Genomic DNA, 16,970 nt, shown 5'->3' with positions numbered 1-16,970 from the left:
AAATTGCAGAAAATTAGCAATTGCCCTGCTTCAGTCGCTAGGATTACAGGCGAGCGCCACCGCTGTCGGATTACACCCCCAGTTCTCATTCCTTTGCTTGGTCCGCATTCAAACAGCAAAGTCCACACCTCCCTTTCACTCTCTAAATTGCAGAGGGTTTGCTGCCCAAAGGTAGCATGACGAATTTGGGCCCAGGTGAGGTGACTCACACCTGGCTGGGAAAATGCCAGACCAAGCCAATCAGCCACACCCTCCGCGCCAGTGAAAACTCACCTGTGAACAGCGCGAGCCTCTCTGCAGCAGTGCACGGCGCCCCCTGCTGGAAACCTGCAAATGAACAGAGTTGGATTCCGGGTGGCTGCCTCCAGGAGACAGCAGAACTCAAGAATTCAGGTGGCCAGTACTTGGGGAAGGTGGAGGCCCCGGGGGTCTGGGGCGATGTCAGACGGGAGGAGGCTGTGACAGTGCACAGTGCAGAGAGCCCCAGTTGGCTGACAGCTGTGAAGAGCTGGGCAGCCTGGGAGGCCTGGCATCTCTCCAGCACCGGTCACTTAGGCGCACTACACCTACCCTGGCTCGTTCAAGTCCCATGACTCTGGAATCTGGACTGGTTTAAATTTGGGTGCCTTGGGCCAAGTCCATCGTGCAGATTTAGGATTAGCACAAGGACCCTGCTTAGACTTGATTTGGAATTGACCACCTGTGCCAGGTCAGAAGAGAGTGAAAGGGTGAACAGTTGGTTGTGGAAGGGAAGCAATAATGGACACCCAAAATTTCTTTGTTTGGTAGGCCAGGTGGAGGGAAGCTGCAGAATTTGGGGGAATGACACCTGGAGCAAGAAGACCAGGCAGGAGGAGTTTTTACACAAGTTCCTCAGGGGTTGTAGCTCAGTGGTAGAGCCCTTGCTTAGCATGTGATGTGTGGGTTCCATCTCAGCACTGCAAAACCAAACCAAAACAAAATCAAACAGTTGCCCACCTAAGTCCACCCATCTTGTGGGATCCTGCGCTTGGTCTTCATGTTTTCTGCTTGAGTGGCCAGGAATTTGTCACCCTTCTCTAAGTAGCTACCCTCACAAACAGCCATTGGCTCCCCACTTCCCACAGGCTCCATTTCAGTTTCCTCATCCTCCACCTCCCCTCTGTCCCCATGCACCCCAACACTTCATCCCCTTATCTTATGAGTCCCCTCATTTCCTCTCCATCTGGGGTGGGGCACAAACACAGGTGCCCAGATCCTAGGTTCAAACTCTTCTGAGTCCAGTGCTCAGAGTGCAGTGAGAGCTAGAGGCCCTGCTCCTGGGAGCTGGGAGAGAGAATCTGATCTGCCTCCTGGGCCAGGTGACTTCCTGTGCAATCACCAGAAGCCAGTGGGGTGGGGTCACATGCCCCACTCAGGGACACAGACTGAAAGAGCATGGTTAAGTTCTCTAAGGAAGGCCCTGCGCAGAGAAAAAAAAAAAAATGGACATCTCTGGGAGAGCCAAGTCCAGGCAAGAAAGATACTTAATAAATGCTGACAGCCTGCAGAACACAAACAAAGGCTCTGAGCCAGGACTTTATTTCATCATTCTTCTTGCTAACATTTCAGCTATGAACTCCAGGCACCCTTTCTATAATCTTTTTTCTTTTTTTCATGCATTCTCAAAGTGGCCAAGTGGGACCAGGAAGAGCAAAGTTCTAATTCAGGTCTGCCACCTACCATATTAAGGAATTTGGACAAGTAATGCAAGACTTCTGAGCATCTTCATCTTCAACATAGAGATTATTTATAGCCATGTGCAGTTGGGTGGAGGGTGACATGCATGATTGGAGCTGAGGGACCCATGCTCATGTGGGGAAGATCCACATCAGAGATGGCATGTCTTTGTGCAACCAATAAATAGGTGCATATTATAATTAATGACATCCTAGATTTGATGAAGTATTGTTACTCGTTGTATCGATCATGGGCAAACTGCAATATCTCTACTAAAAATCCATTTTAGATATTTAGTGGATATATATCCACTAAAAGTGCCCCAACTGCAAAATGGGGACAACATTCTTCCTCAGCCAGCCTCTATGAGGCCAAAATCTATCAGTGGTTTTGAGAGTGTCCTGCTCCTACCTCCCTCCCTGCTAGAGGGCATCTTGGTGGCCAGAGGTGAGCTTTGGGAAAATTGAGCCATCAGGAGCCAAGACCAGGACTGTCAGCACCACCTGTTTGTTTATCTGTGGAGAGGGAGGCCTCAGCACCGAGGGCCAAGCAAATATTTGTGGTTATGGATTAACCTGAGTTCCGGGGTATCATGGCGGCAGGAGGGCGAACTTGCAGTTCTCTGCGACCCACCCCTGTAAGTCCCCCTCGAGGGCAGTACTGTGAGGGAGTATGAAGGGAAGGTGCAGAAGGGAGAGGGACAGTTGAGCTGTGTGAGGGTGGGATCCTTGAGCAAGGGTCCAGGGAAAAGTGGGCATGGCTTGGCGTCCTTCAGGCCCGAGTGCTGTAGTCCATAGGGGCTCTCTCACCACATGCCTCGCTTTTTCCAGACTGTGAGTCAAGTGGAAGTCTGCTGAGGGGTTCCCTGGGGCCCAGGGCCATCCCCAGAGGCAACCAGGACCCTACATTATCTCTACTCTGTCCCCACCTCTAAGGATGGGGCATTTCATTTAATTAAACGTTTGATCAGCTGTGAAGGAAATGGGGTCAGTCTAGGGTGCGTGGATGGGGCAGGCAGGCCTGCCCACTTGGTCTTGGAAGAAGTGGAAGGCTCTTGATTTTCTGCTCCTGTGGCCTTGTGGGGCACCAGTGGTTTGGGGCGGAAGTGGTTTTAGACCTGGAGTTATACAGGCCCTGCGCTGAGTCTTAGCTCTGACACCTCCTGATTGTGAACTTTTCATAAGCTACTTAGCCTCCTAAGCCTCAGTCTACCGCTGCCTTCATGAAACAGGGGTGACAACATTAACAACCTCTTGGGCGGTTGTAAGCCTTAACTGAGGTAATAACAGATAATGTTTACTGAAATTTTTGTTATGTGCAAACCCTGTTTTGTTTTTGTATATGGTCCTGGGAATTGAAATCAGGGCCTTACATATGCTAAGCAAGTGTTCTACCATGAAGCTGCACCCACAGCCCACCTACCCACAAATTGTTCTAAGAGCTTTATGTGTATGTACTAACATTTAAACCTTTCAATAGCCCTTCAGAGAGAAACATAGTTATCCTACCATTTTAGAAACAAGGCATGGAGTAGTTAAGCATTTCCCCCAATGGTGCTTCTAGTAAGTGCCGGGTTTGCACCAGGCCATCTGCATCATGACCTGTCCCGAATTGTGTGCAAATTGTTTTAAGAACACCCCATGTCCACTCAGTGTTAGCTGTTATTCTTAGCTCAGCTATCAGACCAGCAAAGCCCTACCTCTCAGTCATCACCAAAAAAATTAAGGAAAAGAAGGCACAAATGAATATTCTAGTGCATCTCATCTCCATGCAAGGCATTTCTGAACCGAATCCCCTTTGATCATCAAAAGAAACCCTGCATGCTTTCTGCTTTCTCAGGCAGGTGGTATAACCTTAGCCCCACATACAGGAGACTGAGGGGACAGGTGGCTGTCTGGTGAACAAAGACCCTCACCCCAGGTTCTTCCCTGACAATGGGCACACAGGGATGTCCCTTTCATTTACGTCTCTTCCTGGGAAGGTGATGGAGTTGGCGGGTAATGGCAGACAGACTGACAATGGTGTGGGGCTGCCAGGAACTTAGAAGTCTTTCTCAGACAGGTGTCAATAACTCCAGAATGTGGCAGCTCGCAAGCCTCTTGCTGTTCGTGGCCACCTGGGGAATTTCCGCCACACCAATCCTTCCTGGTAAGGCTACCTCCACCCCTATCACAAGACCCTCAAAGCCTCGACATGCCCTCACTGCCACCTGCCCTGTCCTCACATCATCCTCCACCTCCTCTGATCTTGGATGCGGTGAAAACAGGCAGGATTGGCATGAACTGGCCTATAGGCCCAGGCAGGCCAGCTTTCAGAACACAAACCAGGAGCTGTGAGGGCACACACAGGTGATGACAGCGATGGGGGGCGAGGAGCGTCCACAGACTCCCTGGGTCTTCCCACTCCATGGACTCACTCCTTCAACTGTGAAGGGCTCAGACCCAGGCCTCCACCCACACTATCCCATAAACTTCTCCTAAAATGCGTATCTGAAGCCTCAATGCCCTGCCCCAGCCCTCTCCCTGATCCCCACAGAAGAGAACATGATTCTCTGGGGCAACTGCAGGACAAATGCTTTGCCCATGGAGCCATACCAAGCTGGTTCTTGTGCCTTTTCTTGAGTTGCTTATCTTCCTGAGATGCCCCTTCCACTCCCCCAAACCTACTCCCCACTTGTGAAACCCACTCCCCACTTGTGATCTACTCCATCTGAGCTCAGGTACCTCTTCCTCTGGGATGCCTTTCACTCCAGCCCCTCTTACTCACTCCCCTAAATGGATCCCTCCCTCCTGGCTCTTCTCCTACCCAAGACAGGCACCTCTCAGAGCTCAGGAGACACTTGATGACATGCATTGAATGACAGATCTTTGTCCTTCTGGAGTCCCCGCCCAAGGGGAAGAGATGGGAAATACTTGATGGAGTAAGAAAAGGAGGATGAGTGACCAGAAGGGATTGCACAATGTGTAGCGGGAGAATGAGACCAACTGAACTTTGCAATCTAAACAGCAGCGGCATGTGGCATTTGAAATTGAATATTTACTTTTGTGATATGCATGGTATTGTTTTACATGCTTATTTCACCCCGGTTTTATATGAGCAAACTGAGGTTCGAGAGGTAAAGACATCATTTTAAGGTTACATAGCAGTCAGGTTGGGATTTAAAGGAGGTCCATCTCTAAGCATACGCTTGCTCTACACGGTCAAAGCTCCTGTCACCCAACAGTCATCTGCTTCATGTGGAGGGACAGAGCAGAGGAGCAAGGGGCAGCATCATTATTGGGAATTAGGATAACCCCTAAGGGATCCTGAGACAGGGCTTTTCCAGGTTCTTTCTCCAGTTGGGCTTCCTCAGATCCCTTCCTGACCTGCAGCCCCTCTCAGTCCCCTCCATCACAGTGAGTTTGCCTTCCCGCAAACCAGACTCAGTGTTCTCCAGCAGTGAGCGTGCCCACCAGGTGCTGCGCATCCGCAAACGCGCCAACACTTTCCTGGAGGAGCTCCGGCCAGGCAGCCTGGAGCGGGAGTGCACAGAGGAGATCTGCGACTTCGAAGAAGCCAAGGAGATTTTCCAAAATGTGGATGACACAGTAAGGCCACCTGGCTGGGTCCAGAGGATGAGGTGCACGGGTGGGCTGAGTTTGGGAGGAGTAGGTGGGGAGCAATCCCTGAAGGCTTCTTGGGAATCTAGGGAGGCCATGGGTACCAGCCCCTACTCCCAGCTTGTTGAGGGTGGCTGTGTGGACAATGGCCCTATGGGCTTGTCCTTGTGATTTGTTTCTTGTGGCTACAGGAAACAGAACTCTGCTATGAGCTCCAGAAAGAAAAGTTTAGGGCAGCTCTAGGCTGGGATTCCCACTCAAACCCTCTGTAGGAAGTTCAGTCCACCTTCCAGGGGCCATTGGCTATCTTTGCCTCCTCCCCTCCCTCCGTCCCTCCCTCCGTCCCTCCCTCCCTTCTTCCTTCCTCCCTTCCTTTCTTTCTTTCTTTCTTTCTTTCTTTCTTTCTTTCTTTCTTTCTCTCTTTCTCTCTTTCTCTCTTTCTCTCTTTCTCTCTTTCTCTCTTTCTCTCTTTCTCCCCTGCTCCTCACTTCTGCCTCTCCCCACCTCCTCTTCTCTGTGACCAAAAGGCTACCATCCTTTTTCCACCCTTGCATCTGCTGGCCAGGGTTTGTGTGTCTACTCATACTCACTCTGCCTCAGTTCACATTCTCAGGGAAGAAATTCTGATTGCTCAGGGAAGCTGAGGTTGGGGTCTGGGTCCTTTCTAGTCTGAGTATCAAAGCCAATACCACCAACAGCAGCTGGGACTTAGTTAGAAACACAGACTGTAGGCTGCCCCAGACTTTCTGAACCAGCATTCTGGGTCTCACCAACTCTTGAGAACACTGGCTTAGGGAAAGACTGGATGTGTAAGGGATCCCCCTAAACCAGGGAGGGAGTGAAGGGGCTGGGAGGAGGCAGGGGAGGCTGCTAGGGGATTTAGGTCCCTCTCACTGCAGAAGTTACTATGATATAGATTGTCCAGAGAGCTGGGTTCCAGCTGCATGGGGAGGAGTGTTGTTCATAGGCTGGGAAGGCCCAGTGCAAGAGGAGGAGGGGAGCAAGGAACACTAGCTGCAGGCAGCTGGTGACCCTCAGGCAGTTGACCCTTATTTGTCTGGAAGCCCTCCCTTCCCCAGCCTGCTCACAGCTGCTCTGGGCTACAAGGCAGGAAGAGGTGCCTTGCTCCTACTACACACGGGCTGGCCCCTGAAGCTTCCCCCTCTCTCCACAGCTAGCCTTCTGGTCCAAGTACTTTGGTGAGTGAGATCTAAACTCCCGGGCTGGGCTGCACAGGCCTGCTCCACTGGGTCTCTGGGACTCAGGAGGTCGGGAAGGGAACTGAGGGTAGTTATGACCTCCATCTTTCATCATGCCGCGTGCGACAGACGGTGATCAGTGCGCAGGAGCGCCCTCGGAGCACCAATGCATCAGCCCGTGCTGTGAACACGGCACGTGCATCGATGGCATCGGTGGCTTCAGCTGCGATTGCAACAGGGGCTGGGAGGGCAGCTTCTGCCAGAACGGTAAGCGGGGCGCCGGGTGGGGCCGGGTGGGTGGCTGACCCCTGGCGCACTGCGCCACTGTCGGCTCTTTGCCGTCTCTTGTCTGCCCAGAGGTGCGCTTCTCCAACTGCTTGGTGGACAATGGTGGCTGCACGCACTACTGCCTGGAGGAGCAGGGCGGGCGCCGATGCACCTGCGCGCCGGGCTACAAGCTGGCTGATGACCACCTGCACTGCCAGGCCTCAGGTGAGCCGCCCCGGCCCCGCCCCTCACACTTCCTTCTTTGGGCGTCGGAATCCAGCCGCAAAGGAACGCGCAGCTTTGAATAGGGGGAGTCTTAGGGTGACCATCCACCCTAACTTGCGCCCCAACTTGCGCCCCTTGGCTGGTTCTGCCCACCAGGCTTTCTTGCTTACTTGCTTGCCTTCCTCCAGATGGCCCTGTTTTCCTTGGGGACACCTTCTGGAGCATAAGCCCATAGGCCACCCATCTCCAGAGTCTGAGAAGATCTAGGGGCCAGGTCTCCAGCATGTCCCTCCATCTATCCTGGATATGTTTATTTCCTTTGGACACATTTTCAGCCCTGTATCTCATTTCCCTCTGTATCCCTTGATCCTCCAGGAGAGAACAGAATCCTGATTCTGCCTTCCTTTATATTTTCCTTTTTATATGTTTTTGTCTTTATCAAATTTATTATGTACAAAGTTTAAGGAGTCAGGATTTTACCCCTTACAATGAATTTCCCCAGGTTTTCCTTGATGTGGAAATAATTTCCCCTCCACTTCCTCTTGGACCCTTTTAAAGAGGAAATTTATATTTTCTACCTCTAGGAGCATTTTTAAAAAATATTTCTTTGGGTCTGGGGATATAGCTCAGTTGGTAGAGTGTTTGCCTTGCATGCACAAGACCCTGGGTTCAATCCCCAGCATCACACACACACACACACACACACACACACACACATTATTTCTTTGACAATCTGTCTGCCTTGTTCATCTTCTCTTTCTGTATCTCTCTAGTTGTATCATCTCTACTATTTTCCATCTCTTTGAATGTGTGTTCTTTCAAGGGATTTTCTACAACTTTATATTCCAATACTTCTATTGAAAAACTTTTTTCTTGCTTTGTATTTTGAAATAATTTGAGAGACACAGTCAGTTGCAAGGCAATGCCTGGTGGCCCTGTGGGTCTGGGGACTCTTCTGTGAGGTCATCAGAAGGCCAGAGTCATTCTCTTTACTGTATGGATCCTTAGGGCTTCCATTTAGGCCAGTTTTGGAGGGGAGGCCTCTGAAGTCTTGCTAGGGGATCTCAGGCTTGGCTTCCAGTGCCTTGGAGCAGGGTGGAACCAAGGAGCTGGCTTTGGGGTACCTGCAGATGTTGTCCGACTCCCTGTGGTCAAACAGTTCACCATCACAGCAGTAGCAGCAGCGCTGCCTGGAATTCCTAGTCACAGTCTGTTTCTTCAGGTGACTGTCTTCTGTAGGAGAGGGAGAGGGGCATCTTGCCATTGAGGAGATGGTCTCTAGTGGTCTCTCTCTCTCTTTTTTCTTTTTCTTGTGCTGGCCATTGAATCCAGGGCCTTGTGCATGCTTTGCAGGCCAGTGCTCTGCCACTGAGCTACATCCTCAACCTTTTTTATTTTATTTTGAGACAGGGTCTTGCTAAGTTGCTCAGGTTGGCCTCAAACTTGCCTGATCCTTCTACTTCATCCTCACAAGTAGCTGGAACTGCAGGGGTGTGCCAACATGCCTGGCTTCTAGCGGTCTCTCCTATTAACTCTCAACATGGCTTCTGTGTGCAAGTTGACTTGTACCGTGTCCCTCAGAGGCACTGAGGTCTCCTGAAGCTCTGGGATACAATCCTTGGCTTCTGGGTGCCCTATTATTGGCTGAGAGTTTTGCTTTCTCCGTCTGCTAAATCAGTCACAATGCTCAGTTTCCGGAGTTCTGCTACTGCTGTCTACGTTGCATTCTGTCATTACATGGTTCTCCGGCTGAAGGTGTCTTCATGCCCTGCAAGTCTAGATCCTCCAACCTAACATTCAAGGCCCTTTAGAAGCATACCCAGGCAGATTATCCAGTCCCTGGTTTTTCATGGTATGCTTTCTTCTCTTAGAAGAGAGGCCTTAGAATTATGCTCAGGGTTACTTTGGGCTCTCCAAGCATGCCCCCACCTCCTTCTCCCTAAAATTTCTCACCTCTGTTAGGAGCTTGGCAGCATCCTGGCAAGGGACCTTCCTATGTATCTTGGGGATTATCCACCACAGCACTGGGCTATAATGAACCACAGAGACATTTAACAACCGATGCAAGGACACAGGTAGTGATGCTGCTTGATCTGTCTTGCATTGTTTGTTGACTGATGGACGGATGGATCAGAGGAGATTCACAGCCAATATGGAGTATTATAAGCATCATTTATCCTTTGAAACATACAACATGCCAAAATAGCCTACAGGCAGGAGGAGAATCAAGAAAGGAAGACAGTCTCAGGAGTAGTGCCTGGAAGGTCCCTTACCATCTCCCTCTACCTTTAGTGAGGTTCCCATGTGGAAGACTAGGGATGCAAATGGAGAAGAAGCGCAGTTACTTCAAACGTGACACAGACCAAGTCAACAAAGTAGATCCAAGGATTGTGAACGGGTCGATTACCCGACAGGGAGACAGCCCTTGGCAGGTAAGAGGAGAGGAGTGGCTGCTTCTCTCCTTTGCTGGGTCAGCGGTCTCTGAGGTCCTCCTGGGAGTTCCAGCTTAAGATGCAGAATGGGGGAGGGGATTTGCTGTTGCTTGGGGGACTGCTGATAAGGGTGGGGGTAGGGCTCAGGGAAAGACAGAGGTGACCTGGTGGAAGGGGAATAGCAAGAACAGGGTGGTATGGGTCATGGGCCACAAAGGGGAATATGCGGGAAGAGTTATGGTTGTAGAAAGAGCTGGAAGGATAAAGCTCTGTTGGTGGAAGTTTGTTTAGGCAGAGGCCCTGCTGATAAGAGAGGTACCTTGAGTGGGAGAAGGCTAGGAGGGAGGGCTGGCCTAAGAGCACTTGCTAAATTTCTGTTCTCTATGGAGAGGGAAAACCAGCCAGAAATCAACAAGCAAGGGTACTGACCTTTGAGAGCTCATGGACTCTGAGAGGCTTAGGATCCTACATACTAGCCACCCAGGGGGAGCAGAGCCAGGATAGCCATCAGGACAGAGGCTGAGGGAGGCCTGAGGGATGCCCAAGGCAGCCTGGGGGCTACAAAGTCTTCCCAAAGCCCCCAAGGTGAGGAGGCTTCTCTCTGGGATGGTGTGGCTGAGGATGACTGCCTGAGCCAGGTTACGGAGATATCCTGCCACAGGTCAACCCAAACAATGTTAGAAAGAGATAGAGAATGTTAGAAAAGGGCCACAAGTCTACGTATGCCCATGTGACCAGAGAGCCCAGGGAAGCACTTGAGAACCGTGCCAGGGACCCTGTGAGACTTAGAGGCCCTGGACTAGGAGTTGTCAGAGGCAGCCCTGTGATGTCATCACTCCCCCCGCCCCCCCGCCTCCACTTCCAGGTGATCCTACTGGACTCAAAGAAGAAGCTGGCCTGCGGCGGGGTGCTCATCCATACCTCCTGGGTGCTGACCGCAGCCCACTGCATGGAGAACGCCAGGAAGCTCACTGTCAGGCTTGGTATGATCTGGAGCCAGGCAGGGGGGCTGCCAGAGGCCTGGGTCAGGGGTGGCAGTGGGTAATGGGCAGGCTGTCCAGGTTTGAAAGACCCTGGTCTCGGGGTGCTTGAACTCCATAGAAAGTGCTTTGGTAGAAGAGGCTTATGTGCCTACGCTATGCCCACCCCTGTGACACCAGGCTAGAAGGGGATTCTCTTGAGTTCCCCTTTTATTTTTTTCCACTGGGAATTGAACCCAGGGGTGTTCTACCACTGAGCTATATCCTTAGCTCTTTCTTTCTTTCTTTTCTTTTGAGACTGGGTCTCACTAAATTGCCTGAGTCCTTACTAAGTAGCTGAGGCTGTCCTTGAACTTGCAATCCTTCTGCCTCAGCCTTCCAAGTCTCTGGGCTGACAGGTGTGCATCACTAACCCTGGATCGAGTGCCCTCTTCAAATCTGGGCCCACATGTTTGCCAGTGAGAGGATTTTACACATCCTTTCTCCTAACCCCCACTCACCAGGAGCAGGCTGCATGGGGGCCACAGCACACAAGGATGCAGAGACCCACCAGACCTGGCCTCAGAGCCAGGCTTCACACAGACTTCTGGGGATGGAATTGTGCAGCAAGGGACCCTGGCATCTGCCACAGCAGGAGTCTGGTGGGTGGGGGGTCTCACTCTGACAGTTTCTAGAAGGGGCTCTCATTAGACTCTATGGCAAAAAACAAGAAAAAGGTGTATTGAGAATGTCCACATTCATGCTTCTTACAATTACCATCGGCACAACTGATGGCCAGGGACCCTTCATGGGGCTTGGTGTGGGATTTCCAGGCCCTCCATCCCAGGAATCACTGAACCTTGCCAGGGAGGATTTGGTCTCTTGCTTGTGGGCCCAATTATTCTTTCCCTGCAGTACCTATGTCCTCCTCTTTGGGTCGTGCTGCTCTGTCCCTTGTTTCTCCAGCTATGGGTGCTCCGTATTTCCCTTTGTGTCTCTGGTCTGTGTCTGCTGGTTTCCAGGGCCTTGGGCCTTCCTGCTCTCCCTGACTTCCTTGGTCCACTCTGACAGCATTCTCTGCCCTGCAGGTGAGTATGACCTGCGGCGCAGGGACAAATGGGAAGTGGACCTGAACATCAGGGACGTCTTCATTCACCCCAACTACAGCCGGAGAACCAGCGACAATGACATCGCCCTGCTCCGCCTGGCCCAGCCCGTCACCCTCTCAAAGACCATTGTGCCCATCTGCCTCCCTGACAGTGGCCTTGCAGAGCGTGAGCTCACTCAGGCCGGTCAAGAGACAGTGGTGACCGGCTGGGGTTATCACAACAGCCGAGAGAAGGAGTCCAGGAGAAACCGCACCTTTGTCCTCACCTTCATCAAGATTCCTGTGGCCCCGCGCAATGAGTGCATGGAGGTCATGAACAACATGATCTCCGAGAACATGTTGTGTGCAGGCATCCTAGGGGATGAGCGGGATGCCTGTGAAGGGGACAGTGGGGGACCTATGGTCGCTCTTTCGCGAGGCACCTGGTTCTTGGTGGGCCTGGTGAGCTGGGGGGAGGGCTGTGGACTCCTGAACAACTATGGTGTCTATACCAAGGTCAGCCGCTACCTAGACTGGATTCACAGCCACATCAGGGACAAGAACAACTCCACCAAGATCCAGGTGCCATAGCACCTCTCTCTTATCTCTGGACCCCAGAGGCCACTCTGCAGTGGAGCTGGGCTATTGAACGGCAATACCTGGGACATTAAAGGGTATGTGACAACCTGTGCCTCTGTCTGTCCTTTTATTCCTGTTCTGGATCATTCTAGAGGGAAGTAACATTTACTGAGCACCTACTTTATGTCACACACTTTATGAACAGAATATTATTTAACTCTCAAGCAATTTTGTGGAGTGGGGAGGAACAGATTCAATTTTGTGGGGTCTGAAACTGATGTAATTGGGGGTGTGTCTTTGCTCTCTTTATATAAAAGAATGAAGCTGGGCATGGTGGTACACGTCTGTAATCCAAGTAGTTAGGGAGGCTGAGGCAGGAGGATTGCAAGTTCAAAGCCAGCCTCAGCAATTTAGCAAGGCCCTAAGCAACTCAGTGAGACCATGTCTCTAAATAAAAACTTCAAAAAGGCTGGGGATGTGGCTTAGTGATTATATGCCCCTGGCTTCGATCCTCAGTACCAAAAAAAAAAAGTATGGAAAAATGTGACTACAAAACTGTTAGAATCTTTCTAAAGGCCCTAGAAAGAGCCTCTGCAAGACATGGATCCTAAAGCTTATATTTGACCAGTTATGGAGGGAGATGAGGTACAGGAAGATCTACACAGTGGAGCCAGGATTCAAATTTAGGTCTGACTGCAAACCTTAGGTGCTTTTCTCTGTTGTCCTTTGTTCCTCAGGGGCAACTGCTTTGACAGGTGCTGGGTATAAAGGCCTCATCAGCCGTGCGGAGGAGTAGCCAGAGACCCCGGAGGTGTTGTTCAGAATGAACTCACAGTTTAGTTGAGGAAACTGTGAAGAATAATGTTCCAAGCTGGGTGCATACCTGGAGTTCCAGGTACTAACTACCCAGCAGGCCCAGGTGGGATGATCATTTGAGTCCATGGGTTTGGGGCTAGCCTGAGCAACATAGCAAAACCCCATCTCAGGAAGGAAGGAAGAGAGGGAGAGAGCAAGAAAGGGAGGGAGAGAGGAGGAAAGGAGGGAGAAGGAGGCAGGGTAGGAAGGGAAAAGAAAAGGAAAGGAGAAAGGAAGAAAGAACAATGTTATACAGTTGGGAATAGCAGTAATCATTGCTGCCTGCTCCTGTAGACCTCTGGGTCCCCTCTCTGACCCCACCCATGCTCACTGGATAGGGTGCTGAATTGGATGTAGAACAATGGACAAGAAGCCAGGGCACCTGGGAACATCAACTTGACTTCCTAATGAGGGACAACTGATGAGCGACCTAATGGAGTCTAGCCTCCAAACAGTTCAGCATCTCTGGAGCCAAGTCAGGCCACCTGGAACCCTGTCACTGCCACCTAGTTCTGTGATTGATCTTGGGAGAGCTGTTGTCCCTTCCTCCTACCCATCTGTTAATAAAAACCAGAACTCTGTGTGTGGCGACTACACAACAGGGACAGGGCAGCCATTAGGACCCTGCTGGCCCAAGGCTTGTCTCATTTAGTCCCAAAACTGGCAAAACCCTCAAGGAGCCTGTGTCCCACCCCAGCTCACTCCTGCGCCTTGCCCTATTGTCACTCTTCGGAGGTTTCCAGGAGCAGCATGAACAAAAGTGACAAGTGACTTATCCTGGGGACTGACCGACTGTCCACACTCAGCATGTATGTTTGAAGGGCGATTTAGCTTTTCTGAGCTTCAGTTACCTTATCTGAGAACAATGGGAAAGCAACAGCCTGTATCGCCTATGATCACTTGATTTAATAATTAGATCAAAGAGCATTAATAAAGTGTCCGAGACAGTGTCTGAGCCTTTTAATGCAGTTTCAGGAAAACAGAATATGATTCACAAGTTTCTGGGTGCTAGAGAGATTATACAAAATTTAAAATAAAAATAGCAGTAAACCGCAAAATAAACACAACAGAGCACATCAAAAATCTAACTTTAGGGGTGACATGGGCCTGTAGTCCCAGTGACTTTGGACACTGACAAGGAAGATTGCAGGTATGAGGCCAGCCTCAGTAACTTAGACCCTGTCAAAAATAAAATTTTAAGGGGATGGGGTTGTGGCTCAGCGGTAGAGCGCTCACCTAGCACGTTTGAGGCCCTGGGTTCGATCCTCAGCACCACATAAAAATAAATAAACAAAATAAAGGCATTGTGTACAACTAAAAAAATAAATAAATAAAATATTTTTTAAAAAATAAAAAATAGAATTTTAAGAAAGACTGGGGATGTTGCTGAGTAGTAGAGCATGCCCGAGTTCAATCCCCAACACCCAAACAAACAAAAAATTGACTTTGCCCATGAAGACTACTTCAATATATATATATATATATATATATATATATATATATATATATATATATATATTTTTTTTTTTTTTTTCTCAACTGATCATTTCAAAACTTCTTTTCTCAACTGGGCAGTGTCCTAAATGTTGCTCCTTTAGCCCCTGAGACAGGACTTCCCTGTGGATGGGGAGCTCTCCTAAGAGGAGAGGCCAGGGGCTGCCCACCCACTTGCCTCTCCACATCCAGTCTTGGCTGAGCCCAGGGGACCCCCAGTCCTCGCCAGCAGGGCCAGGCCTCACCTGTACCTACCCAGGGGTGCCTGTGAGGGATAAGCCTGAAGCTGGCTAATGATTGACACATTCCAAATATTGACAAAGACCAGGACCTGCAGCTGCCCAATACACGCCCCTCTCCTCTTTCACCTGCTGCCTGGCTCCATGTCTCGAGAGACATAGCAGGGACTTTGGAGCTGCCACCTCTTCACCCAGACTCCCAGAGTTGGGCATTTGCAGGAGCCTGCTGAGACTCTTTTCCCTTCATCCAAATGGAGAGTCAGCAGTTCCTGCTCTGGCTGCAGTGAGAGGACCTCAGTTGCCAGTGGTCATTTGCCTGGCACATACCTGTAGTGAGGGTGCTCAGCTTCTCCTGGACCTCTCCTCAGGCTTGGCCCACCAACTCCTTTCACCCTCACCCACTGTCCACAGTTCATCCTGGTCCTTTTGGCCTCATTAGTCAGCACTTTCCTGTCTGTCCTTCTCATAGCACCTACTCCAGGCTAAGTGGGGGACTTCTCAGGAGGCAGGGCCCCCAGTCTCTCACCCTAGGGCCCCAGCACAGGGCTTAGCACATTGCTGCCTTCTTCTGGACAACTGAATTCTTCCGCCGTCACAGGTGACTTTCATTTGTGCCCATGTCCCCTTCTCTGATTCATTGTGACCCTTGATCTTGGGCTTTCATGAAGGGATCAAGAAAAAAGAAATGAGGTTGGAGCCTATGCAGGGTCACCTCTAGGCAGCAGACAATGCAAGGGTTTGACCTTGGATACTCACAACTCTAGATAGAGAGGGTCTGAACCCAAATAGTAGGTGAGAAGAGAAGGTTCAGGAAGGCCAGGTGGCAAGTCTTGGGTTCCCATCTGGGAAATGACCACCCAACCCAAGAACTGAACACTCTCTGTTCTGCCAGGTGCCACTCTCATTCCACCAAAATGCAACAGTAATTAGAGATCACTTCTCAGCTGAATCTTGGATTTCTTCTCATGTCCTTTTACTTTTTCAACAAAGAAGCTGAACTTAAACATCTCTGTATAAAGCTTTTCCCATGACGTTTGCTCTTTCCCTGGGCCTTGTCTGACCTGGGTGCTTTTCTGGGCTCAGCTTGGGGCCCAGATGTGGCACTCTACACATACAGGCCATGGATGTGTGCTTTCACCAGCTACTCCCTCTTCTGGGATCAGTGACCTGTCTCCATATTTGCTCGCCTCCTATATGATACCTACTCTCACACACATACCACGCCTGCAGAACTGTTTTTTTTTTCTGTTCCCAGAAAATCCTGTAGCTGCTTGCTGTGGGATAATGTCTCCTCCTGGGCTGTGACCTCAACTGTGTGCTCCAAGGATGCAAGCTTTGTCAGGCAGGGGCAGATGGGACACAATGGGGAAGTCATCTGCTGTCACTCACTGTCTGTGCTGACCTGGAGGATCTGTCCACACCCCAAGGTGGAATCTGACACCAGCATCTTTTATCTCCTGGGCTAGAGGGCAGAGCAGTCCACACTGCAGGGAACTGAGGGACAAGGACACCAGAGGCAGAACTTTCAGCCTGACAGACTGGCTGAGTAGCCACATGGCTACATGGCACCAAACATCATAAAATGAGCTGGGTGGATTTTGTGATTGAACCCAGGTCTTGAAATGCTAGGCAAGTGCTCTACCATTGAGCTACACTCCCAATCCTTTTTTAATTTTTTTTTTTTTTAGTTGTAGTTGGACACACAATACCTTTATTTTATTTATTTTTATGTGGTGCTGAGGATTGAACCCAGTGCCTCCCATGTGCTAGGCAAGTGCTGTACCACTAAGTCACAACCCTAGCCCTTCCTTAACCTTTTTTTGGTTTTATTTTTATTTTGAGACAGGGTCCCACTAAGGTGCCTCCAACTAGGGATCCTTCTGCCTCAGCCTGCAGAATTGCTGGGATTACAGGCGTGTGTCACAAAGTTTGGCTTTTCTTTTTCCTTTTTAAGTAGAACTTGTTTAAGATGGAAATCAACTGTTCTTTAAAAGTTTGTTAGAACTCACACACACAAAATCACAGAAGGCAGAGACATTTCAGAGGAATAGAATGAATTTTACTACCTTTGCAATGGTATTTTGTATTTGTTCAAAATGCATCTATTTTATTCAAGTTTTCAAATTTATTGGCTTATGATAAAATAATTCCAGTTCTCCATCCCCTTCACGGCCTTTTCAGTCTTCAATTTTTTTCCCACTAATGGGGATGAACCCAGGGTGCTCTACCACTGAGCTACATCCCCCGTCCTTTTTATTTTTTATTTTGAGACAGGGTTAGCTAAGTTGTTCAGAATGCCCTCTAACTTGAAATCCTCTTGCTTCAACCTCCCAAGTC

General features: G+C 50.0%; 1 protein-coding gene and 1 non-coding gene across 4 annotated transcripts; both read left to right on the top strand.

Moving 5' to 3' along the window:
• Positions 1–2,290: 2,290 nt before the first annotated feature.
• On the top strand, positions 2,291–12,057 carry Proc (protein C, inactivator of coagulation factors Va and VIIIa). 3 transcript variants are annotated; one of them, XM_076866147.2, is made up of 8 exons: positions 2,291–2,315; positions 5,095–5,285; positions 6,472–6,496; positions 6,626–6,763; positions 6,854–6,988; positions 9,281–9,420; positions 10,286–10,403; positions 11,468–12,057. In XM_076866147.2, exons 1-8 carry the CDS (start codon positions 2,291–2,293, stop codon positions 12,055–12,057), a joined length of 1,362 nt encoding a protein of 453 aa, XP_076722262.2. The 3 variants fall into 3 exon arrangements, with proteins under 3 accessions (XP_076722262.2, XP_076722261.2, XP_076722260.2); XM_076866146.2 differs by lacking the exon at positions 2,291–2,315 and adding an exon at positions 3,777–3,846 and having other exon boundaries at positions 5,125–5,285; XM_076866145.2 differs by lacking the exon at positions 2,291–2,315 and adding an exon at positions 3,777–3,846 and having other exon boundaries at positions 5,119–5,285.
• On the top strand, positions 7,604–7,677 carry Trnaa-ugc (transfer RNA alanine (anticodon UGC)). The gene has a single exon. It is a non-coding gene; the product is annotated as a tRNA-Ala (tRNA).
• Positions 12,058–16,970: the final 4,913 nt, after the last annotated feature.

Source organism: Callospermophilus lateralis, chromosome 9, assembly GCF_048772815.1.
Source record: "Callospermophilus lateralis isolate mCalLat2 chromosome 9, mCalLat2.hap1, whole genome shotgun sequence".
Classification (NCBI taxonomy): Eukaryota; Metazoa; Chordata; class Mammalia; order Rodentia; family Sciuridae; genus Callospermophilus; species Callospermophilus lateralis.
Note: the sequence above shows the minus strand (reverse complement) of the source record. Positions and strands in the feature narration are given on the sequence as shown.